Raw genomic sequence first — 25,479 nt, 5'->3', positions numbered from 1 at the left:
ATTTCTGGTGTTTCCTGTGTGGTTCTGGGCGGGTCACTTCGCCTGCCTCTTTTCTCTTGCCTGTCTGTGGTGGTTTCTGAGGACGCACCCTTAAAAGACCTTGCAGTCTGCGGCTGGAGGGGTCAGAGGGGAGCTGGTAGATAATCCTGTCAGAGAATTTGGTACCGTGAGAGTAGGAAGGACGACGCTTTAAGTAACCAGTGACTCACAGCTGTGGTAACCACTTGCTTCTGCTGGGTTCAGCAAGCTCAGTAGGTATCAGCCCCTGGGCCCACACAGTTCTGTGGATGTCCCGTGGCAGGGGGCTGAGAAACAGGTTCTGCTTCAGCTTCTGCATCCTCACAGAGAGCGCTGCTCTCTGAGAAGATACAGCGGATGTTCTGTACTTAATTTTTCAAAAATTAAACAATTTCTTAGGAAATCCCAGTACTGGTCTAGGCAAAGTTTTGAGAATTCTTGGTTGATTTGCCTGCGTATTTAATTGAATGGAAAGCAGGAATCTTATAAGTGACACTTCAAACATCCCTGCTCTCCTGAACTCAGCATGACCTGGTAACATTGTGATGGTGGCCTTTGGCTTTTAGAGCACAGAAGAATACAATAAATGGAAGTTTTACAACAGCCCGAACATCCTGGAGGTCCTGGAGGAGTTTCCTTCTGCTGAGGTCTCAACAGCTTTCTTACTGACTCAGCTGCCGCTTCTGAAACCCAGGTACTATTCTGTCAGCTCCTCCTGTGACATGACACCCAGAGAGATTCATCTGACAGTGGCAGTTGTAAACTACAAGACAAGAGGTAATGAATTCTTGTTGTCACGTCTCTCTTAATGAAATGATGTTTAGGCAGCAATGTGGTTCAGAATAAAACTGTGTCTGCCGTATGGCATGAAGCATGTCTGTAACAAGGAGTTGGTAGTGTGATACGTGCAGTGTTCGTACTGTGTCGGGATTTGCTAAAATCCTCCATTATCATCAGTGATGATCAGCATTGTTTTATAAATCATTACAAGCCATAATTTTAAATATAAACGGTGCTTTTTTTAAAAATGGAGTGCTTTTGAATGCTCACAGAAGCTTTTTCCTTTGCTCCGATTAGATGGACAAGGGCCTTTGCACCATGGAGTTTGCAGCACATGGCTGAATACAGTAGCTCTCAATGAAACAGTTCCATGCTTTATACGCAGGTGAGTGTATGACAGAGGAAAAAAGAACCAAAAAAACCCCACAATGGTGCTTAGTTCAGCTGCTTCAGGTTGGTTTGGGGTTTTTTTTCATTGTTTGCATATGATTTTCAAGTGACTGGTGAGTGCCAGCCGGAATATCTGAGTTTGAGAAGTGAGGGAACTCCCTGTCTTCCAGAGATGAGATCCTTTACCGTCTCTTATGCTGAGTAAAATCATAAATCATTAGGAAGTTCTGAAAGGATTCTATGTGTATGACACCATCACCACTGTCAGGATATCCGCTATAAAGCAAGTAAAGCTAAGGAAACAAGAAGCAGCCGTCACCAAGTTAAGCCCCATTACTGTTTTCAGATTGGTAACTTAGGCTGTGCTGCTCAAAGTCATTCAGGAAGCTGGCAGTGAGAAGTCAGTCATAAACTAATTACCTAATTAGCGTATTTTTGTGTTTTAGTGCTAAGGGATTCCAGCTCCCAGAGGAACCAAGCAAGCCGTGCATTCTGATCGGCCCAGGAACAGGAATTGCTCCCTTCAGAAGTTTCTGGCAGCAGCGTCTCTATGACTTGGAACAGAAAGGTACTTATGGGGGTTGCCACAAGGGAGAGGCCGTGACTCGTCCGGCAGCTGAAGACACCCCTAGTCCTCCAGACAACATCTCTGCAGATGGAGACGCCCAGGAACATTAGCCCAGTGAACCCTGTAGAGATCTGTCATCCCGAGACTGACGGAACACTGCACTGAAACAGCTAGTCCATCCCACTTGAGACCATGCTGGTCAGCTTGAGGTGTTTGGTCACCTGGAGTGAGCAGCCTCTGTGTCCTTGTCCCAGGTGCTCGCGCAGGCGCCGCAGCAGGGAGAGGGAACATTTGGGCCTGCCTGCGTCAGCCCGTTGAGGCAACCTGCTCCACGCAGCTCTCCAAGGACATGGGCAGGTTCAGTCCTACTGCCAGACCCTAAAATCACCAGCTGTCACACACAGACACGCACACGCTCTCCTGCTCAGGCGCTTAGCGAGAAAGGCTAAGGAGAAAATAGCCGTGCAGACAGCTGCACACAGCTGCCTGACAACAGGGCCCTCTGGGAACAGGCATAAGAGGTAACGGGCCTTACCAGGAAAGACAAAAAGCTCTTCCTTGTTGGTTTCAGGGATCAAAGGTGGTGACATGACGTTACTGTTTGGCTGCCGGCAGCCAGACGTGGATCACATCTACAAAGAAGAAACTGAGGAAATGAAGAGGAAGGGAGTCCTGAACGAGGTCTATGCAGCTTACTCCAGGCAGCCTGGCCAAGCTAAAGTAAGGCTGGCTCCTTTGTTCCTTAAGGGTTGGCTCCTTTCAGAACGGTCATTCAAGTTAAGATTTGGGCTCTGTTTAACAATGTTCTTTAAAAAAATGTCAGCATTTTGCTTCAGTGTATTGTGAACAAATGACAAAAGGCTCTGCTCCTTCAAAACAGAGGAGAAACTCAGTGTGAGCTTCAGTACGAGCAAGCTATGTAAATACAAATCCCTCACTGCCGTGCAGAGAGGTGTGATAGACGTATAATCCAAACCTTACCTGTAAACACGTTGGAAACCAGAAGCTGGAACATTTTCAGAAACCTTAAATTTTGCAGGATTTGATTAGCCCCTGAGCAGAAGTGAGCTGGCTCTGGCCGTTTGTCACCATTTCAGTGACACAGTGACCCTGGAAATTAATTTTGCTTAGATTAAATCTTGATTGGAGAAAACAGTGCTTAAGCTGTCCTCTTTTCAGCTATCATGCTCTCCTGGCAAGTCAGGAGGCTTCAGCAGTTGTAACTGGCTCTGAAAAAAGAGTAGTCGTAGTCTGCTCTAGTTCAACCAGGAGACAGGTCTAGCCTCCTGATCTCGGGCTTGTAAAGACAGCGTGAAGACACTTTTCTTCTCCTTTGCTGTGCTGTAGCGCACAGCTGGAAGAGACAGGGCGTTTGGAACCTTACTGCACAGACCCACGCTGAATTTAGAAGAGCCAGTAGCCAAAGTAGCATTTAAGAAACTTTGTCTAATGATCTTTTCTCTGTTTCGAAGGTCTATGTTCAAGACATTCTTCAAAGCAAGTTGGAGACCAAAGTGTGCAACCTCTTGCATAAGGAGGAAGGGCATCTGTACATCTGTGGAGACGTACGCATGGCCAGGGATGTTGCTCAGACTGTGAAAGGGATGCTGGCAAAACACCTGCACCTCAGTGAGCCGCAGGCAGAGGAGTACTTCTTCCAGCTGAAGGTACGCTGTGGTGTGCTAGGTACTCTCTCCAGTCAGGCTGTGTTCCACGATGGTGACAGAAGGCTTCGAAGTCACGCTCGAGACCTTGCAGGCTGCTGTGAGCTGCGTTTCAGCAGAATGCCCAAGGAAAAAAGCTTGAAGTGATCAGCTTAGCCCACCCACCATGAGTTAAAACACGTAGTTTCTGTTTGGTCAGCGTGTGTGAGTGACACACCATGTTCCTCCTCACACCTTTGGGGCCCGGGCATTAGCTTTGCGGGGTGTCTGGAACATCAGGAGTTCCAGACCTCATTGTACCAATGAGGGAAAGCAAGTTTAAGAAATGAGGGGGCCCATCACTGAAAACACAGTGCCCACGTCTGCTGGGTTTTAGGACCCTTTTGCTATCGGAACTTGTGCTGGAGCACGCGTTCAGACAGGTTCCCTTCAGCGGCAGTAACAGAGTCCCCTAGCACAGAGCCACTCTCGGGAAAGCAAAAGACCCTTGAGTTGCAGAGCTGTCGCGTGAGGAGGAGCTGGCCGTATTTACTTCATCTCTCGGGTTTCCTTTCTTGTTTTGCAGAGCCAGAAGCGATACCATGAAGATATTTTTGGGGCTGTATTCCCACATGAGGTCAAAAGAGGTGAAAGAGCTTTGCAACCCACCAGTCCAAGAACGACTCAACAGAAGATTTAGACAATGCTTGCACGTTCGTTGTTATTGTAAAAAAGAGGAGTCAAATCCTCTTTCATATACATGTTAAATCACACACGTGTATATGACTGTAGGATTTGACTTCTAAACCTCAGCCTTAATGAAGAAAAATACTAAATTTAATTTTTGCTGCTATTTATTCTGAGACATCTTTTAATAGATTATAGTGAAGATGAAAATTATTTTTAATACTGTCTATGCTAGTATAAATCTGCTATTTTTTTTGTAAATACAAGGAAAATTTAGAGTTTTTTACTATGTAAACTAGAACCAAAATCTGTTTTTGAAATATACTGCTTATCTTGGTGAATTTATTTATATCTGATTGTTTTACTGTGTATATTATCTTCACTTTAAAGCAAGTAAATGCATGGTTGTGTCCCTTGGAAATGTATAGGCACACGCCTTGTTGAATCTGAAGCAATATTTTCAAACGAGATAATAACGTAAGTGGGAGTACCTGCTGCACACCCTTCAGCTGTGTGCGCGCCGAGGGCGTAGCTTCGAGTTCTGCTTTATGGGATTCAGGCACTGGAACCTGAATCGTTGCCACAGAGCCTGTGGCAGTAAGGTTCAGCAAATTCAAAAGCACTTTGTACATTTGAGTTCTGTGCTGTGATTTACTGGGTCGGTTTGTAATAAAAGATGCCTTTCTATGGATACAAACGAAGTGTGCCTCTCTCTGCTGTTGCCTTCAGCCTGAGAAAGCAGGCGGAGCTCAGTAAGTTCTCGGGTTCCAGTGAACCTGAGGTTCCTCCAACCACCCCCAAGCAAAGCGCCGGTCTCCGGGGGTTACACCCGCTGCCTGAATTAGTTCTGCAGTGCTGTTACTGCCAGGCAAGTGTGAATTTGCACCGCAGGCTGCAAGATTGGCTTGTGAACTGCAAGCACATAAGATAGCAATGAGAGCCATATATTTTTGCCCTGGTTAGATTTTTGACTTTGGTTCTTTCTATGCCTTGCAGTTATGTCAGAGCTTTTAGTTCTGTTTCTAAAATTAGCAGGGCTATGTGATCATATTAAACAACCTTAAGGTGAGATTTTCCTGTCATCCGTTGTCTCCAGGAGCTGGAATCTGAGGGAGGAGTTGTTGAGTCTCAGAAGTCAACAGTGCCATGTACGTACGGTGTGTGCCACGTGCCTCGGGTCGGGCTGAGCTGCGGAAGGGCGGCAGCGGGGCTGCGGCCTGCCCGGGGCGGTGGCGAAGGAGCTGCGCCCAGGCAGGAGGCTGCCGGCCGGGTTCGCGGGCAGGCACGGCTGAGCCGTGTGCGCCGGCCAGGCTGTGGGCACGGCTGGGCTGCGGGGCGAGGATGGGGAAAGGTGATGGGGTCTGAGGACGGACCTGCAGCAGCACCCGGTAGGGGCAACTCCTGCTTCTCCACATAGCGCGCACGGCTGCATGACCTGCAACGCTGCCGCGTCCTGCGCAGCCCCCAGCACCGGCCGACTGCGGGCGCGTCCCGAGGGAGACCGGCTCCTGTTCTAATGTGGCTGCAGGTAGGATGGGGGCAAAAAGGTCAAACCACAATTCTGTAACACTTCTTTATCCAGAGCAAAGATTTATTCACTGAAAAGATTCCTACATATCCAGAATTTCATTAGCATAGAGTGCACTCTTTTTTTTTCTTTTTTTTTGCTGGTTGCATAAACTAATACAGAAACTGTTGTTAATACTAATAATTTTTAATTAATTTAATAGCAATTCTGGAAGACACTCAGTTGATAGAAAATATAAAAAAAAATTTTTTTACTGTACAAAGTTTACATCACATTTGAAAAGAAAAAGTGTCCATGTTCACCCTATTACAGACACCGTTTGCGCTCAGGGCTGACACGCGGCTTTTGCAGCAGCATTGTACAGCCGGCTTCACATTTACAGCTCCACAAGGGTCCGGGCTGGCCGTGCCCCACGCCCTCGCACCAGCGCGGGGGGAGCGTCCACGCCACCGTAACCCCCGCAACCAAACGCCCGCCGCGTGGTTTGCAACAGAATCACAGGATGTTCGGGGTTGGAAGGGACCTCTGGGGGAGAAGTGAGCGCTGCGCTCACTGCAGCCGTGCGATGCCGTTGGGTTCAGGCGATGCCCGTGTGTCTCGCACCAGCGGATTAAAACAAGAATTATCCCAGAGACAGCCCTGGGTCTCTGCTCTCTGATACACTGGGGCCAGGAGGCTGCGCTGTGCTCTCAAGAGCAATTTATGGGAGTTAAATATTTGCTTTTGGGCACATGGCCCTGCCAAAGCAGGCGCGGAAGCTGGCAATGCAGCTCTGTGCCTGGAAAGATCTTCACAGCCAGCGAGTTACACCTGAGGGCAGGCGCAGGAAGGGCAAATGGTGACAGTCTGCTGTTGGTTTTTTAGTTATTTTGTCAGTCCTTCTCCTAGCCAGCCATCTGATTAGGAAAAAAACTGAGACTAGATTGCTATCCCAGCGTAGTTGCTGCCCGTCTGCCCAGCATTGTTCCCCCTGCTGAACAGCAAGGCCCCATGCTCTGCTGGCAAGCTGGGCGACCAGCTCCCACCCCGAGACGCTCTGGGTGCCCCAGCTTTCGGGCCCTGCTGTGCATGGTGGGCGGCAGAGACGCAGCGGGTAGCGGAGCTGCCCTCCATTGCGGCCTCACCGGAGGCTGCCGGGCAAGGCTGTGCACCCCGTGCCCAGCGGCTGCTGCTCAGCCCCAGGGCACGACGCCCGCAGCGGGTTCAGCCGGGCGGAGGCAGTGGCACCGGTGCCACGCGACTGCCCGCTGCAGCCCAGCTTGTGCTGCTGTTATTTAAGCAGCGCTTGCTGGGAAAAGCCCCTCTGCTTAGAACTGCTGACGCAGCATTACTGCAGGAGGACGAACGGCAGCAAGCCTGAAGAGAAGCGGGCGCTGCAAGGTAAACGCACGGTAGAGCTGGGGGGTTTATCTGCTTCACAAAGCTGGGGGAGAGGAAGGAGGGCAAAGGCGTACCGCAGTGTCACGCTTGGCCACCACCAAACCCATTTTTTTCTTTTATCTCTGAGACACATTTATAAAGTCACTCTATAAATACACCACTACAAGCAATTTGCACACCGTAGGAGTGAAGCTCTCTGCTCAACCGAACTCAGGAGTTTTTTTTGCCACTTAATTTTCAACAAAAGTCATTCTTAGTTTTCCCCAAAACAACTGCTTTAGTCCCAAATTTTTAGAATTCAACAGCTTGCAAACTTAAACGTGACCGGCTGTAGGAGCCAGCCACGCTCTGCCTGTGGGGGAATGACTCTGAATTTCGTAAGAAGCTCCATGCATCAAGACCTGACGTCGTGCACGGTTTGGGGGTGGCTTTTTCCCTTCACATCTCGCCTGCCTCTCCCCGCAGCTCTGGAAAACGCCGTGTCTGCTGCAGCCGCAGTGGTGCCTGGGGCAGCCAGCCTGCCCTGGCTGCTCCGTGTTGTCTGCCCAGAAGCGCTGCTCGCCTAGGGGACTGGAACTTCTTGTGCCCAAAACTTCACCAGAAGAACCCGGCCCCTGTGCCCAGCGCTCTGACAAGGCACGGGTTCATGTTTTTAAAGGCCAGCAAGTCTTACGCTTCCTATGGGATCGTACGAGAACAAGCAGCTTTTCCTGCGAGCTCTGCGCAGAAGAGCGCTGAGTCTTTAACACAGCCTCCAAGAGAGGAAGCTCTCCTCGCAGCAGCAGGTTTGCGCTGCTGTAACTTCACTCAAGCGAAGCCCGAGCTCGGCCTGCCCTGCCCAAGCCAACCTCGGCGCTCAGCAGCTGCTCTGGCAAACCACACCGCGACAGACCGACTTTCACCGCAACGAGAGAGAAACGCAGCCTGCAACTCCAGCCCCTTCTGCCAGCCAGACTGCCACTCCGGAACAAGCCCGGTCCGCTCCCCGCAGGGAAAACGAGCGCTCGGAGGCCGAAGAGAGCTCCTGTTTGCCACAGACACAGGAAGGAACTAGAAACAGTTCTCTCTTTCTCAGTGCTATTTGAGAATGGCTGTAGTTAAACTTGATTCACTGTTTATTATGTTTAAAAAAATATAGTTCACACAAAAGTATCATGTAAACATTCTTTAAAGAACTGCTGGTGCTCAGGCAGGATTCGGACTTTGCAAACACCACAGGGCTGTGGCGCGATGGTCGTGCGGCGTTCAGCTGCGGCTGCACCAGTCTCCTAGGGTGCCAGGTTCAGTGAAGATCTCTGAGGCTTTGTGTAAGCAGGCAGACAACATTACCACAAGACAATTACACACCACGCTAGATCTTTTGATTACTTGGTTCCAGGATTCCCAAGCCAAATCTTTCAAAACGCAGGACAACTTTGCTACTGTTAATGCTGAAAAGAGTGGGGAGGGAGAGGAGAAGGGAGGGGAGAAGAGTTACTTATTTTTAATTTCTCTTACAAAGCTACAGTCCTATAAAAGGAACTAAAATGGGTTAAAGTCCGATCTCACACAACTCCAGATCACCCAGAAAAGAGGCTGAAGTCACTAAGCAGCAAGCACATGAACTTATTCCTGCTGACCTCACCAGTGGAAACACACAGTGCAAATCCGATTCGCCTCAAACTGGAGAAACGGGAGGTTTTCCTGAGTACCTGAGGTGGCCAGAGCCCCGATGCTTGTTTTCAACGGGCACTTGTTTTCCTTGGAGTCAAAGGCAAGGAAAAAATGACTTGCAGAATTTTCTTTTGAAGAGAAAGGGCTGTTTTGACAAGGTACATCAATTGGTTAAAAAAACCCAACCCAACCCGAACCCCATGTGCTCCTCCTTACAGACGGGCACAAGTGCATAAAGATGCCTTTTCCTCCACCCTTCAACCATCAGCACAGCCAGAAACATTTCCACGTCAAAACACCTCCCGAGGCACGCGGACAGCTGCGCCCGGGGGGTTTGCAGGAGGCTTTCTGAGAGAACGAACAGGGGGCTGTATCTGTCCTCACTGCAGGCAGCACGAACCTCTCTGGTTCGTGGTGCACATTCTGCTCTGTCCCAAACCCTCTCCCCTCCGAAACAAGGTATTTTTTCAAAATCATGAATTGGTAAAGAATGAAAAAAGACCTTTTCTAAAAAGGCACATACTTGCTGTGTTACCTCCAATTCTGCAAAGCCCCCAGCCTCAGTCAGACATTCTGCTGAACAGGGGATGTAAACAGAAGCAAACCACCCAGTTCAAAGCACGAGATTTGCAAGGGAAGGAGGAGGAAGAACTCCTCTTTTACACAGCATTGTAGCTGACCCATGTGGGCCAGTTCTGGACAACACTTGTGGTCTGGTCGCCGGGAGGCTCGGGGACCGCAAACTGCTCCTGCTTTCCACTCAGGAATTGCACCAGCTTCATCCAGCCCCTGACAAAATCGCCCCTGGCTTCAATGGTGGCTCTGCTGCCGCGGGAGCAGCGGCCCAGCCTGGCCCGTAACGCCTGCTGGTCTGGGCCCGTAACGCCTGCTGGTCTGCAGCCCAGCGGTGTTCGGTCACCGGCCGCGCCTGTGCCAACAGACCCCTCGCCTTCAGTCACACAGCCACAGCACGACGACCACAGGGACAAGCCCGCCCTGGGACCGGGGGACAGCACCGCTCTGCCCCGTCAGGGCAAGCACCGGTCCCACCGGTTTTGGGGGAGACCCCAGCCCCCCGAGCAGGCACCCGCGCGCGCGGTGAGAGCAGGTCACCAGCCCTTCCCTGGAGGAAGTTACAGCCTGCTGAGATGCTTCGGAAGTGAAAGATGGCCACGTTGTTAGACAGTAACTTCTTGCAGACAGGAGTTGTTATTCAAGCTAACAGCCCACACCAAGCGGAAAAAGGCAGAAAAGGAGAATTCGGATAAAGCGTTGATTACGTCCATGGGTTAATTTCGTGGTTTGTTTTTGCTTTTGTAAATGGAAGGTGATTGTCCAAGTTGCCGGTTAGGATACAACACATGGAAGCATGCAAGGTGGAGCCCGTTATTGCACCAGTAGCTACAACCTACAAAGAAATATGGGAGGGAAGGGAAGAAGACACCATGAGAGTTAGTTTTCAGTTATTTAAAGCAAGCCCTTGAGAACTACGTATTATAAAGCTTACACCAGAATAAAGCCCGAGGTTAGTGCCATGTTTCTCAAAGGATTTTTCAGAGGGGATGCGAGCGTGTCGTTAGTGGGTCTTGAATCGGAGCAGGTCTCTGGCCGGCACAGCTACAGAGAGCCTCCCCCGTGTGACCTGACCAGAACGCAGCTTGCAGGGGATGAACAACAACTGAGCTGCTTGCACTTCATTTCAATGAGCACTAATTCAGCTGTCAATGCTGATAATTAACACTGACACTTAAAGTACTTCTCCCCTATTAAATGCTTTGAGCAGAGAAAAAGTATTAATATATGCAAATTGACATGAACCACTTGTGGGGGTGGAGGGGGGTGTCGGTCCGTCTACCCAGGGAAAAATAATTAGGGTAGCTACTACATAAAACATCGTTCTGCCGTTCCACAAGCTGTTGAAGAATAACTCCCTATGGAAACACTAATCCAAAACAATCACTTGGCAAACTGCTCTGGAATGGAGCTTTCTCACGAGCTGACTGCCCAAATGGGAAGCGTTACTTCAAGTTCATTTCCAGCGTGACGTTAGAGGACAACGCAAGAGCGGGACTGTCTGCACGGGAACGCGCAGGGAGTCTGGGCAGGTGGGTGAAAAGATGGCAAATCCGTCATCAGGATTAATGATCCAACACAAGTGGATCTTGTCGGACAGAGAAATCAGGGCACGGAAGTGTCGACACAGAACCATCGTGTTGGAGTACAGTGTGTTTCTGCAGAAAGGAAAAAATGTAACCAAAGGACACTGCTGTACTGCGCCAATCTGGCAAAAAAAATTGCTGTCCTCATAACGTGACACGACTCAGCTACCACGATCTTTCTTTGATGCAGGGGAGGATTAGTTTAAAAAAAAAAAAATAGGAGGAAATGTCACAAGTGAAGCTGGATGACTTGAAGGAATGGACAACGGAGCTGAAAGCGCGTCCTTAAGGTATAGACCTGGCCAGCGCAAGCTGTGCCTGGAAACGGGGCTTGGTACACTTTAGGCCAGAAGAGGAAAAAAATTATTTATCTTAAATTATGACTGAAGGACAGATAAGCAGCAGCAGTTACATGCAGGTACACTTTTTGGCTCTGATTTTGTTGGTTTCTGTTTAAATTTTTATTTTTTTAAAATCTAGGCCATTGAAATCACAAGGACTGAAATGTAACTGCGTCAGCTCTGCCGGAGCAGGGAGCAAAAAACACCCGACAGTTCTGCTCATCAGCAGGTAGGCAGCAAGCACTCGATCTCTGCTGATAACAGCGTCCTTCTGTATACAGAGGAGGCCGCAGCCTTGGAGGAGCACTCCGCGTTTTAACGTTGCTGGACATCACAGTGTGTCAGGGATCCCGTACCAATGTCAGGGAAACTGCACAAGAGACACATGGCGAAATTTTCTCCCAAAACCCCAACCAAATCACCCCCACCAAAGCACAAAATGCCGTGACAGTCGCCATGAAAGCAACAGGAGCATTTGGTTAGTTATGAGAAGGTGTTGCAGGAAGACAGTGAAGGGTTACAGGAAAGAAAGGGGTAGATTAAACATCAAAAAAAGGAGAAAAAAGAGAAAATCAACATTAGAGGTTCAGTAGATGAAAATAAACACTGAGCAAAGTATGTGGTAAAGGGGCACTGGTCTGATCTCCCCTAGACTTTGAGAAAAAACACGGAGGTCACCAGAATGTAACCTTGTGCCTACCAGAAGCTCTAAGCACGTTCCTGAAACCGGGCTGGCTGCCTTTCACCGGGGCTGGCAGGCCCAGCCGGTTCCCTGCCCTTCCATCGGAGCCTCGCGGGGTAACAGCACTCAGCAGTGGAGATCAGACAACTGCCATAAACCCGGGCTCGGCTGGGGCCTCCAGTCTCTCGGCTCCGCAAATTGCATCTGCTTTGCTTCCACTTGATCTTGGCAGAAGTGGAACGGGGAACCGTCCTCCTCTGCGAGTGACGAGTTACCCATGAGAAGGGAGGCCGAAAGTTTTAGGCCTTGTGGCTTTATGCTAATCCAGCCTGAACTGGAATGAGTTTTATATTCTGGTCCGGTCTGCCACAACAGATGCCATGGGATGTACAATCAGGTGTTTTGAGGGATCTCTTCCAGTTTTGACAGTTTACAGATGCTTCCCCAACTGCAACGCAGAACCTGACTTTGAAAGTATCACCATCTGGCAAAGATTTATGCTGACTTCTCATGATTCCATGCTCCAGACTGTGACATCATTCCAGCTTGGAGATTCAGCCCAAATATTGCCACTCCTTCCTAGCTGTTAGTTCACTGCACCTTCAGGATTTCTAAATCACTGGACACATGATTAGCACCTACTTTGTTTTCTTCCTAGAAGTCAATTATTCTGAGTCAGGACTAACACATTTCTTTATCTGCCTGGGCAAACTGGGCACTCTTCTGGAAAGAGGAGGGGGCTGGACTTTTTTCCTACATGCTCCTTGAGGAAGGTTACAAACTTTGGACTTGTCACTCTGACAGTTCAGTTTCAAAGGGCAACGGTGGCACCCGTTTGGTCCTTCCCTTCCTCAGTCAGTGTCAGCCATTCCAGGGGACATTCTAACCACTCCGGGGCTGGGGTGGGCCCTTTCTGATACTGTTGGTACGTAGTCTCTGAAAGCAGACAGAAAGCTGGGTACGTAATCTACTGAAGGAGGGAGGTGAATATGTTGAAGTGGGAAATTAACTGTCTGAAACACACAAGCTTAATTGCATAATTTCCTAGTAACTAGAAAAGCAGAACAGCACACTGTTACTCTCCCATCTGAGGTCTGACAGCCCCCAGCAAGGCAAAACAAAGCACAGAAATGATCAGTTAGCAAATTCTGAGCAGCATAAGTGTTCTTAGCAGCAGCAAATACTCACTCAGCAGACTTCCAGAAATGCCCTGGGTGGGAGAGCCGACGATTCAGTTTTGGCAGTTTTTCAAGCATCTCCATGAGGACAGTGAAGCTAGGTCTCTCACTGAGATCAAAGGACCAGCACGCCGAGAGAATTTCCTGCAAAGGATATTTGTGGCTCATTATCTCCACTTAGCTCCCAGGCCATCTGTGCAGACCAAGCAACTGACTGAGCTCTGTGATTTGTGCAGGCCCAGCCAGAGATACGGTTTAAGAGAGGTCTGGGACATTCTTACAGCCAAACAGCATCCTGCGTACCGGTGGATGTCCACTTCTGTAAGACAGTTATGGGCAGAGGCTTGGTATCTAACCTGGTGTACCATTCTAATCTGTTCCCTCTCCTGCCCTTTATCTTTAGGGTGATAATACAAGTAAAATAAATCTCTTCTTCAAGCAGCTCCGTCTTTTCCTGATGAATAGCTACATGGAGGGATTCCTGCAGCTGAGGTACTTACGTTGACTTCTTTCCCTAAACTGACAGTTGAAAGGACTTGTTTCACTCCTTCGCCACTTCCAATCTGCCAGATGAGTGCTTCTGCAGGCTGGCTCTTGAAGGGCCATTCTCTTGCTTGGAGCTCATACCACACAGTCCTGCAACATCAACAGACAAATCATGCCTTTGCCTGCTCGGAAAAGACAGACGCAAAACCCTGACACTGTCCCAATTTCTTCAGGTAAGCTCTGGAAGGTGTGTAAGGCTGTGCAGCAAATTCCTCCCACCCACGACTTTTGTAGCAGGTGAGAAAAATGCATCTGAACTAAAATCCTGAGTCTGTGAGAAGAGGACCACTGACTGGCAAGGCTCAGGTCTGTACAAATCCCCGTTAGCGAGCTCCTGTGGTATTCTTAGGCATTCCTTTCTTACCCAAAGGCATAGATATCTGCAGCTTTGGAGAAAGGCAGCTTGTCTTCATCTTTCCCAGGGGCCATCTCACGAACAATCTCAGGGGCCAGGTAGCATAACCAGTCATGAGGCAGCTTCAATTCATTCTCCCTCCTGAGTGCAAAAGAAAGATGTGGTACCAAAACACTACTACGTCAACCACGCAGCAGCATATGGACCGTATCTGCGCTTCACCTAATGCCTTGACTTTCTTTACTCAAACGTTTTCGCTGACATTCCATTTCTAATTTTCTTGCCATATTAAAAAATATGCCAGTGTTAGCCTGACTCTCCAAGCTCATTCTTGGGCTTAAATTTTTGTTTGTTCTGTGTTCTGAGTCTTAATCTGTACATAACTTCCTAGCTCTGTGCTACTGGAACTGTAGAAAGAACTCTGCTCAAAAAAAAGAAAACAAAGTGCATATTGCAGAAATGTGTGTATGTAATTAAGCAATCAACACTCCTCACTTGCACTCACTGTGTAACACATCAGAATGTTTCCCTGCTTGATCATTATTCATCATTCTAGAAGTGGACCAAGCACTGAAACCTCCACTTACCTTCCTTCCTGAACCACACCCGAAATTCCAAATAATCCAAAGTCAGTGATCACAACTTTCCCGTTGTCATAGAAAACATTCTTGGATTTCAGATCCTTATGTACAATCCCCTTTGCGTGAAGATAGCCCATGCCCTAGGAAACATAGGCAGAGATGGAAACTTGTTTTTATTATTTACAACCCTCTTACTCTGGGCGTGCTTTGCTTTCTAATACGCACTTACTCTCACTACTCCAGCATAAATCATTAATTGTAAGTGGGGACATGACAGCTGTCTGACTTCTGCAGGAAGGGTGCAAGGGAAGTCTGCAAGGGAGCAGAGCTTAGTTTAGTGCTCAACCTCTCAATTGCTTTCTGTCCTCAGGCCTTGGAAGGATACTCTTAGTTGAAGCATTAAAGTGGCTGGGGACTTCACAATTCTGAAGCAGTCTGTATGTGTAAGAACAATGAACAACTGACACAAGTTTTCTTACTAAATTCACAGGATATTACTGCCAGAAAAAAAAACAGCAGCTTTAGCAATGCTTCTTCAGTTGAGAAATACTGAAAGCAAGCACAGAGAACACTCTGCTAATCTGGGAGAAAGTGCCAGCTACTCCAGAATGCATTAACTGAGCTGCAGTTACTGCTGAAGAGAAGGGACTGGGAAGCAAACCTGTCCTGCATACCTCTCTTCCTTGTTCCCTTTACCTCAGTTCTCCCTCCCCAGCCCCTTACTGACAAGCGAAGGGTCTGTTTCTCTCCTTACGGGCTCTTAGCTTACTGCCCACTAAATCAGCACTGTTTTTGCCAGCCAACTTTGAGCATCCCCTGCTGCAACACAGAGACCTACAGAGCCTCTCCAGCTGTGCAGCCCCTAAGCTCCCGCTGAGGCGCTGCCCAGAAAGCAAATGTCTCCGTTAGCATAACGCACCCTTACCTTAATGATCTCCTGTGCTATCTGCCTGGTTTTGTTAATATCCAGGGATATCTTGGGGTCCCTTACAAACGAGTGAAGCGTTCTTCCTTTGCAGAAGCTACAGGAAAGAGGAACAACCATCTTGAAAACATCTTTAAAATACTGGAGGAAAATAAAAATGTAACACTTGATGTTCAGTTGGTTTTCTTATTCTGTTGACAGAACCCTTGATGTTCAGTTGGTTTTCTTATTCTGTTGACAGAACCCCAGCACTCCTCCACCGCTGAGAAGTGCCATCTTGAAGAACTTCAGGGACCCAACTGATTTACATCTGTGTGGGTGTACACATGTACGGGAGGCCTATTGTTACAGCATGCTCAAGGATATGCAACAAACGTTTATGTATTTCTTCAGAGACACAGCTGTTGTTATCCTGCTCTGACATCTGAGGGCCAGTTTTCAAAATCCAAGCACCAGCTTCTGCTGCTGGTTCTACTGGTCACTTAAGCAGGAAACTTCTATTGGAAGTGGCAACTGGAAATGTCCGAGTACCTCCCGGCCAGACTATGAGAACGGTGTGCCCTTGGCCTTAAATTCAGCCCGCACATGGACATCCCAAAAAGCTGTTATTTGAGGGCTAAATGACCCTCATCTCAACTAAATACTGAAAATGCAAGAGGGGAGAAAAACAGTAACTTTTTTGCCTAATCAGCAAGCACCCCTAAAGGGAACAGAAAGGAACTTGCGTTATCAACCTCGCACATTGGTTTATTGTCACTTTGCTGAATTGGAACGATCTGGAAGTAGATGACAGAGGAACAGCCTGTTCCAGATTTTTTTTTTTCTCTCCTGCTTTTTGAATTTTATTATTTAAGAATTCAAAAATGAAAAGAAAAGTGCCAAAAAGTATTATATGTTCCCTAAAAGGAGACAGCCCTAATATCCAAAACTCTGAGTAACACAGACTGCATTCATGGCTGCCACTTCCTGACTGCAGTGACAGGTTTATTTTTATATATAAAAATAAATATTATCTATATATTGTATATATATTTTTATGTAAAAATAAAAAAATATACTAAGATGCTATAACCTTACCTGGTAATGATTGCTAAATGAGGAGGGTTCATGCATGCTCCCATGAAAAGTACCACATTCTCATGCCGAGTCTGTCTATAATTCATCACCTCCTTTTTAAAGAGCTTGAGATGATCCTGATTGTTCCCATCTATCTCCAGCAGCCTGATGGCCACTTCCCCGTGCCATTTGCCCTTGTAAACCTTCCCCCATCGTCCTTGGCCAATAGGGTCCCCCAGCTCGATCTGTTCAAAGGGAATGTCCCACTCTTGCAGGTAGACGCTGGTCTGGCTAGGTTTGCGATAAATCATTCCCTGCAAGCGTGGCCGTCTGTTTGGCAAATCTTCCACCTCATCCTCATCATCTTCAGGTTCTGATTTATTACTCTCTGGTTCTTCCACCTGTTTACAGTAAGAGAAGGGAAACATATGCTGAGAGTCCCATCTGAGGGGCAGAAGCAGCCTACCCGCCAGCAGCAAAGGCTGCTTTGAGAGAACTTCAGGAGGTTGGATGTCTAGAAATACATCTCACGGGACAAAGGCATCTCAGAAGGCTATAAAAAGCCACATCTTCTGCATGTTGGTGCACGCAGGTGAAGACAGGAAAGGCTTTATCCCATATAGTTAGATTTATAGAACCAGCACTAACACCTAGTGACTCAGCATCTCTCAGGATCTGGCCTTCAGTGGGAGGAAAAGTACCACAAGACCACTCTAAAAGGAAGGGTTAAGAACCTCTTTGTTCTTCACATAAATGTGGGTGGGTTTGGGGTTTTTTTGCAATTACTAAAATTCTCCTATCAGGAAGAAATGCTCCAAAAATCAGCAAGCTTGATCCAAATTCCAGTAATTTCTGCCGAAATCATCGATTCTATCTCTACAGGTTCTCATCCCTATAGAAACCCATTTCAGTGTACACACTACAAAAGCCGGACACATGCTTAGGCACTACCAAAATCAGTCTTGTGAACAGGTATGGAAAGGCTTTCCTACGCAGAACATTATCTCATGGCAGATCCTGCAAAGCAAAGCCTGTAAGCATGGGCTTATGTGACCACGGGTAGCACCTACGCATGCATTACTGGCAGATTTGAGGTCTGCAGAGCACTTAGACCTCAAAACTCCAGCAGCAGACCTGAAGCTCTTGTAATGTGAAAACAGCTGCGCCAAACTGAGTGAGCCAGAAGTTTGACAAATATCATCTTAGCCCGATTAGAAAAAGTTAAGCATTGTTACAAGTACTTAAATGTTTCAGCCTAGCTACAGAAACCATGAATTTTCAGTCGAGATCTTTGCAGTACAAACAGTTCGGTGGAACTGAGGTAAGGCATAGTTAGTCTACACTCATAATTCCAGGGCCACAATTGTTTAATTGCACTTTCAGCATAGCACTTGTGATTGTACAAAAGGCCAAACCAGAAAACCTACCTCTGCTTCACATTCAACTCCATCCGTGTCTGGCTGTTCATGAGCACTAACGAGAGAAGACAGATTTACAGTGAGAATAATGTTTGCATATCCACCTGAGTTAGAGAACTGGGCTGCTACATATGCAATTAGTGGAGTGGAAAGAATCAAATACAGAACAGATCTTGATAGCATTATACTAGGACAGAGAAAACGACAATTACTGCTCCACTTAACAGATAAGGACTTTCTAAGCTTACTTTAGCAAATAAGGGACAAAGACTTTGAAGTGATTTTCCACGATTAAGCAGCAAGAATTGATTTGGCAGTGGCATGGCTGCATTATTACAATGTGTTCCAGTAATGGATACTCCTATTTCTGCTACTGAAACACCTACAGTGGAGAAGCAATTGAGTGCTGGCAATGCAGGCTAAAATCTTCTGCATGCCCTACAACTCAGATCCTTAAAAAGCTGTTTGCTTGCAGCCAAGTGTGTCGTGTTCTTTTAATCGTAAAACTCTGTAACATCTATTTCACCAGACGTTTCTGATCTCCAGAATGCACACACAACCATAACCAGGTATTAAAGGTGTGGACTTTTTACTGTCCAATTTAAAGTAAATATGATATTCAGCTTTATAAAACTGGGAATACCAATATCACCCTTGCTGACTAAAATTATCCTCAGATGTTAAGTTCAGTTTTGGTCATCACATAGCGCTTTCAGACTGATCTGAAGATTATCAGGTAAACACCGTGCAAGTAAAAGAATTTAAAACTATACTTACTTAGTGTCTGCAGCTGTTTCTGGAGGCTGCGCTATTTGTGCAGGACTGGGAATTTCTAGGAAAGTAGAAACATTTATGATACATATTTCACACTTTAATCTCATATAGATGGGAAGTTTTAACATTGCAATAGTGATAATTTGCTTCTTATTCAGGAATTGTAAAGTAAACTCAGCCACAGACAATGTGATTTTATACAGCTATTCTTTTAAAACTACGGTCACCTTTCCTAGTACTTACATGCCTGTATATTGACCAAGCCCAGTCTTCTTACCATTCACCTACTTGTCTGTAACATCTTTCAAGGTCAGTCCTTGTCCCTAAACTGCTCACGCACCTTCACGTAGCCTTGGACAATCAGAGATAATCAAATCCTCACAGAACTAGGACGTCTGAATTTATCTATACTGCAGGTCACGTGTTCCAGCTGCACCTAGTCTCCTCAGCGTTACCAGGGCACAGGAAATTCAGCCTGGGTTGCAAGTCCTTCCAAAATTCAGAATGAATCCTCTGTACCTGGCATCCTACATCATCAACTCTCACTTTGGAAACAAACAAGCTGTTTCTAAGGGTTCACAAACAGCTGACCGAGAACATTTGTATATGCAAATCCACATACGAACAGTGTTGCATCATTCTTAAATCCCATGAGCCTCAGTTCATAAAGGTGGGCTCAGCATTCCTGAACTGACAGTGTCCATTTATGCTAGCTAAATATATAACCCTAAGAGCAAGCCTTTTTGAAGAAAGAACATGGCTGTGTATAGAATCACACAGCAGAAAGCTACTGTTTTACAACAGAATATTCACAGCTTCACCTTAGTATGTAAATCACATCGCCACCTCATATTAGGAGAGAGAGGCCTGAATTATATACTCGGATAAGAGAAAGTTTGAATGGGTTTAGGTTTTGGTTTTTTAAGCAGAATTATTGTTCTTGGGCAGCATGCAGAAGTTTACAAACACGTTACTTTTTGGCAGCAGAAGCTGGTTAGTAGAATTAAAACAATCAACTCACCTGGGAAGATAAATTGTTGTCTATGCTGAATGTAGTAGGCAGCTTTTTTTTAAATTTTTTTTTTTAAAAAAAAAAAAAAAGAACAGCAAAAAAAATTACCAGGAGAAAAAAAAAAACACAAACAAGTTAGAGGATCATCAGTAAGTGCCCCATATGCATTCAATGAATTAGTCCCAACTCACTGCTGGGAAACAGATTAGTAGATTATCAGCCTGCTGGAGGGGGTGCATTTCAGCACATGCATTTTTGCAAGACTATGACAGATGATCCTTGTCGAATGAAAGCTATGCTACCAATAAGCGGTCTGGTGGGAAAACACCACCTTCAGACTTCAAGTGGCAGAAGCAAATTTCGAGATCCCAGGAATGCCAAAAGGCAGGCCCGGGTAAAAGCGGGTGTTTCAATGCTCTCTCATGTCTTGAGCTTTTCAGAGAGGCACCCAGAGAAGCTGAAGCTCATGAGCCATCTGCAAGCATTTTTTTTTATTGCAGTGAATTTGAGCAGCATGCCCTAATATAAAGTAGTTGCAGTAGGATCCTTGTACTAAACTGGCTCTGCTTCCACTTCTTTTGAGTAAAAGAGCAACTTTCACTCACACATCAAAAGCTTGATGCGAAATACAGCAATGTTGAAGGCTAGATGTAGCAGCTAGTGAGCAGCATGTGACTTCACTTCCCCATCAAAGGAATCAAATTTACTCTCACTGTGTAAATCTTTGGCCTTGTCAGAGATCCCTGCCTCTATCAGCTTTGGTAAAGACTGCACATTTGGGTCCTTAATCTGTAAAGTATGTAGAGTAAACTCTTCTCCACCGTAACATGTATGCCAATGGTTTAAAAATGAGTGTTGATTGTTGGGTTATCTTTTGGAGGGTACTGGTAAAGCAATTCACCCATTTTCACATTTTGCTCTAGCAATCAACCTACTCATGATTTAAAGCCACTGGTGACTAAACACAGCAGGCAGCATGCATTTTACAATACCACAAGAAAAGAGGAGAGAAAGAAAATAATTTTTTTTAGTCCTTTTCAAAAAAGGAGAACATAGAAAGACTGAATCATTTAAGAAAGGTGCCAGCACTCCTTAATAATCTGTCTCCTGCAAAGGTATCTTGTTGATACCACTTAAAAACTTTTCAGAACAGACCATTTTCTTTTATCAGATAAGAAGATACACTTTCACACCTTGCTTAAGACACAACCATGTATTCAGAAACCTGCAACTACCTATGAAGTCCTGGTCAGTCTCTGCTTGCCTAGAGGCCTTTCTGATCTTGGCAGAGGTCTCATGAAAACGTAAGTTTACCTGGAAAGTTAAATCGTCCATCCCTCTGGCCCATAGGAGATGGGTTTGGGGGAGGTGTTGCACTGGGAGGGTTGGAAGACTGAAAAGGTGCTGGAGAAGATGGTGTGGATGAGGTTGTAGAAGAAGGATTACTGCTAGAGTCCAGATGATTTATTGCTGGTGGATGCTCCTGCAAAGCAAGGAAAGTTATTAATGAGAAAACAATAAAAAGAAAGAAAGAATTCCCCCTCAATGTTTACTGAACAACAGAAAAAGGAAAGCCCTAGCCTCCATCACAGCATAGTTTTTCTAAATGAGGAGACAGCTGGAGCTGTGCACAACCTATGTTTTAGAACGAGAAAATGTCACATATCAAAGTCTCCTTGCAAAGCAAAAGCTCAAGTTGCCATTGTTGCTCCAGCCAGCAACGTCCTGATGCCATCTCTCCTCAGTGTAGCTCCTCAGTGACTTACGGACTCCAGACTCACTTTGGTCACCACGTACCTTTTTAGTTAGTGCTTTGGGAAGAGTTCCAAATTGTGGCTCTGTTGGTCTGTCTACTGGATTATTGATATCAGAAGGGACAGACTCTGTTCTTCTTATTTTTGTTACTGAAAAACAGGTTGGAGAAGGGAGAAAAAAAAGCTTTAATCAGACTTTTTATTCTTGTAATACCATCAATTACATTGAAATGCTAAGAACTTGTAGAAAATTACTTACTGGGAAGGAAGGATATTCTACAAGCAGGTGCTTCTTTAGTACATTTGTTGTGACATTTTAATCTGAAAGAGAAACATTACATGCTAAATAGCAACTTGTTCTCTCCCAAAAAGAGGAAGCCTACCCTTAATTTGTAATTCTTATGCTAATCTCAGAGGGAGTTTTGGAATGCTCCAGGCCCCAAAGCAGCATGCATTCATATGAGGAATCCTATTATGTGTGTCATTAGGCTAATGAAAGCCATATACATATCTTAGCATCTGATTTATTTTTAATATAGTTACCTTCATCGACTCTCATCATGCGACAGTGAAGCACTAAAATCTCAGTGCTCTGGACTAACAACCCAGACAGAAGCAAAAAATGAAATCCTTGCCATTATTTAGGTACCCAGCTCCCACTACAAGATTTGCCCACGATCACGTACGAAGCCTGTGGCAGGGAAATAAATTTGGTTCATCTGTATGTCAGGCTGCCAAGCTAAGCATATGCCAGTGCTAAGAGTGCATCACACCAAGAGATACATGTTACCAGCAAAATTTAATGAATCAAAAGCAAAGTTTTGAAAAAGCTCTTCACTGTGTGCTCACCTGCAGTACTTACACTTCACCCCAAACATCATGCTTTTCTGACAGACTTGGCAAATCTGAGATAACCAAGACTTTGTTGAGAACCTAAGTGGAGAGAAGAGGGCAAAAATGATGTTTAACTGGTTTCTAAAGGAAAAGTAGCATTCGCAGGTAGTTACAGTCAGGCTACACTCCTTCAGATCCTTCTGAAAAGGGCAAGTCGTGTTGTGGAAAAGAATTCTCATTTTTCTGATCAAAAGCAACTGAAAGAAGGCTGGCACCAACTCTGCTGGCCTCTTGCTAGTTCTCCACTCGTGGAGCAGGGCTGAGAGGTGCTCAGAGGTGTCTCTGACAAGCAGACAGGGTGTGCATGAACGCACATCTCTAGCAGGTCCTCAAAGCTGCAGCCTGGCAGTTACAGATTTGAGGCCTCATGCAGTCAAAGATACCCAAGTGACAGAGTCACTTCTTTCCATAAAAACCCCTCAAACTGGAACTGAGTTTCATCTCGTGAAACAAGCGAGTACTCTTGAGAGGGAGCAGTCAGCACGCGCTCCAAGCGCAGAGGCAGCCCATGAGCATGCACTGGCCGGCAGCTGCTGGTGTCCTCCTCAGGTCAGCAGGACGCGTCATGTGTGCTGGTTATATTCACCTCAATATCTTTAGAGATCAACTGGGACCCAGCTTAGGGTGGGTAGCTGGTGGTGGTTGGTTAGGCATTAGAACTGGCTAGCCCAGCTTTGGTTTGGATTTGGGAAGTGGGGATGCAGGAAGCTACAATGGAGGAAGAGGGAAATATATGTTCTTTCCATGTAGGGAGGAAGGAGCAGCTTCCCTTTAGAAAAGGCATTGTTACACATTTGGCACGCTTGGTCCTATCACCCCATACACAACATTGCTACTGCCGGCACACTAGTCATTACAGCACCACGAGTCACTTGGCTTTGTTAAAAGGATTTCAAGCGCTGAACACATCAGTGACATATTAAAAACAGATGAATCTGAAATATACAGTTAAGGCTGAACTTGGCAAATGAGGCACCTGACCCAACTTCAAACCTATCTTAAAGTCATCACTGCTACAAACACACTCACTAGGGTGCTGTCCTGGTCTGACCCCTCAGTTTGCTTCCTTTGTGGCTCCCACAACATGTGTCGCTCACCTGTGTGTGACAGCTAAGCCAAAGTCTCTTCGTACCGTTTGAGGGGATCCTTGGGAGAGTTCTGATGAAGAACAAAAGGGAAATTTTAGGGAACCATTACTTACAAGCGTGCTTACCAGTCTAGACAGAAACAAAGCCATCACTGTCATAGCTAAGGACCAGTAGCCGTGGCACTGTTAGCAGCACAGCTGAGGTTGGTTTGCCTTCTGCTGTAAAGCTACCAGATACCACTCCTACATGTGTTTTCATATGGAGGCACTGGTAAGATAAGATTTGGTGGTGCAATCATAATTCTTCCTTCTTTTTGTTAAATCATTATGCTTTACATTTAGGGATTACAGAAGTCCGTCTGATTAGGTCTAGGCCATTCTTAAAACAAGGTGGAAAGTCAGACTTTACTCCCAATTGGTTTACCACAAATACCATCACCCAGTTTTCATGCAGTGTCAGCAGACTTCAGAATATTCTTTTACACTGAAAATTATCATCTCCATTTTACTGACAAGGTCATTGTGACCCAGAACAATAAAAAGATTTATGTGAGAACACTTAGCTAGCTGACAAGTGCAGAAAGCGAGACCTAGACTTCAAAATGTCAGACCAGCGCCTCAGGGGTTATACCACAGAACTTCCTAAAAACTCTGAAATACTAAGATTCTGGCATATTTCCTGAATTAAATCTATAGCCATATTGCAAATCTGGAGAAAACTCAAATCTGCAGGCATCAACACAGCTTCAAGGCTGGATGCTGCCAATGCTTACAAAAAGCCAGTCTCTTTCTTTGACCCTAGATGGCACCAGATTCTTTTTTATCATTATCCCAGTGAACTTTTAAAGGCATCTGTGCTCTTCAGCATCTTAGAATAAGCTGGAATGACTCGCTGCGTTTCCAAGGAATATTGCTGATCTAGCGTGGCCATCCAAATGCACAGTCATCTGAATTAATCATAATACAACTGTTAAGATGGCTTTTAACATAAGTTAAGATGCCTAAATTCTTACCGAAGAGTCCCAATGAATATAACAAAGTTTGGAATTCAATAGGACTTAAAAGAGCCTACAATAGAGATTTTAAAACAGACAATATGACTACATGCATAGAAACATCAAAATTCTTCATTTCTGTTTGAATTTATTCTAACACCTTTTTAATTTATTGCATAAATTCTATCATTCTCCACAGAGAGATGCTCAGATTTCTGCTTGCATTTTCATTTTACAATTTTCTTTCTACGCTTTTTCATTTCTGAAAGTAATTCCTGGGATCTTTGTTTTAAAGAGCATTAGATACGTGTGGTGCTATAATGTCCTTCTTTGGACTTTTATACTCCAAAAAGATGAGACACTTTCCAAGATGCCCGTATCTCCCTACGTTAGCTTCCAAAGTTACAGGGTGTGCCTATGAGACAGAGACACACAGTCACACTGGGATAGCTGAAACACCAAATGGCACTGATAGGTTACTGGATAAAAACACAAGCCCTAGTCCTGCAAACCCTTAGACATGTGAATAGGCTCATCGACATCAGAGGAAGAATTCCACATCTCAGCACATGCTGAAGTGTTTCTCAGAAAGTTGCAGGTAACTGTCTAATTTTATTACAGAGATACTTGGCGATGAATATCCAAAGATACTAAACGGTTAAATAAGAAGTTATTTCTAATACCCATAGGCACCAGTAACAGCTGTCTGAAGTCACAGACAAGAACTTATACCCAAACTCCTCACTTCAACCCTTTAAGCACCAGTATTCCTTCTCCTTGTTTTTGTCATCTGAAGAAATAGCAGGTACAAAAAAGACCACGTAAACATCCTGCAGTTCTCCAGTGGTCCAAGCTCCTGTTAAGGTCAACAGAAACTCTGGGATACAAGGCCCTACTGAGGACCTCCAGAGGTTGCACAGGGATGACAAGGACAGGTTCTTCTCTCTCAGCAATGAAATGAAGACAGCCCTGTAAAAATCCCTTACCGAACCTGGAGAGAGAAAAAAAAAAAAAAATTTTTAAACTTTCATGTTCATGTGACAGGATACACACTTTGCCAGAGCAGAAACTCTTC

General features: G+C 45.8%; 2 protein-coding genes across 4 annotated transcripts in view; one reads left to right on the top strand and one right to left on the bottom strand.

Annotated features, from left to right (window-relative positions):
- Positions 1-4,758, top strand: part of NOS2 (nitric oxide synthase 2) — a 37,283-nt gene extending 32,525 nt beyond the window's left edge. For all 3 annotated transcript variants that reach the window (XM_075440307.1, XM_075440306.1, XM_075440308.1), the window contains 6 exons: positions 585-795; positions 1,096-1,183; positions 1,635-1,756; positions 2,328-2,476; positions 3,229-3,423; positions 3,986-4,758. In XM_075440307.1, coding sequence (XP_075296422.1) covers positions 585-795; positions 1,096-1,183; positions 1,635-1,756; positions 2,328-2,476; positions 3,229-3,423; positions 3,986-4,099 — 879 coding nt within the window. In that variant the 3' untranslated portion in view covers positions 4,100-4,758. The remainder of the gene's footprint in view (positions 1-584; positions 796-1,095; positions 1,184-1,634; positions 1,757-2,327; positions 2,477-3,228; positions 3,424-3,985) is intronic.
- A 911-nt stretch (positions 4,759-5,669) lies between these two features.
- Positions 5,670-25,479, bottom strand: part of KSR1 (kinase suppressor of ras 1) — a 73,373-nt gene continuing 53,563 nt past the window's right edge. The window contains exons 5-20 of the mRNA XM_075440267.1: positions 25,391-25,395; positions 23,420-23,480; positions 22,278-22,361; positions 21,688-21,749; positions 21,472-21,578; positions 20,989-21,157; positions 19,684-19,725; positions 18,666-18,720; positions 17,898-17,943; positions 16,492-16,871; positions 15,415-15,511; positions 14,496-14,629; positions 13,918-14,049; positions 13,508-13,643; positions 13,018-13,151; positions 5,670-8,424 (exon numbers count right to left, since the gene is read on the bottom strand). Coding sequence (XP_075296382.1) covers positions 8,346-8,424; positions 13,018-13,151; positions 13,508-13,643; positions 13,918-14,049; positions 14,496-14,629; positions 15,415-15,511; positions 16,492-16,871; positions 17,898-17,943; positions 18,666-18,720; positions 19,684-19,725; positions 20,989-21,157; positions 21,472-21,578; positions 21,688-21,749; positions 22,278-22,361; positions 23,420-23,480; positions 25,391-25,395 — 1,723 coding nt within the window. The 3' untranslated portion in view covers positions 5,670-8,345. The remainder of the gene's footprint in view (positions 8,425-13,017; positions 13,152-13,507; positions 13,644-13,917; positions 14,050-14,495; positions 14,630-15,414; positions 15,512-16,491; positions 16,872-17,897; positions 17,944-18,665; positions 18,721-19,683; positions 19,726-20,988; positions 21,158-21,471; positions 21,579-21,687; positions 21,750-22,277; positions 22,362-23,419; positions 23,481-25,390; positions 25,396-25,479) is intronic.

Source organism: Opisthocomus hoazin, chromosome 20 (genome assembly GCF_030867145.1).
Source record: "Opisthocomus hoazin isolate bOpiHoa1 chromosome 20, bOpiHoa1.hap1, whole genome shotgun sequence".
NCBI classification, from domain to species: Eukaryota; Metazoa; Chordata; class Aves; order Opisthocomiformes; family Opisthocomidae; genus Opisthocomus; species Opisthocomus hoazin.
The sequence above is the reverse complement of the archived record's forward strand: the minus strand, read 5'-3'. Positions and strand labels throughout refer to the sequence as shown.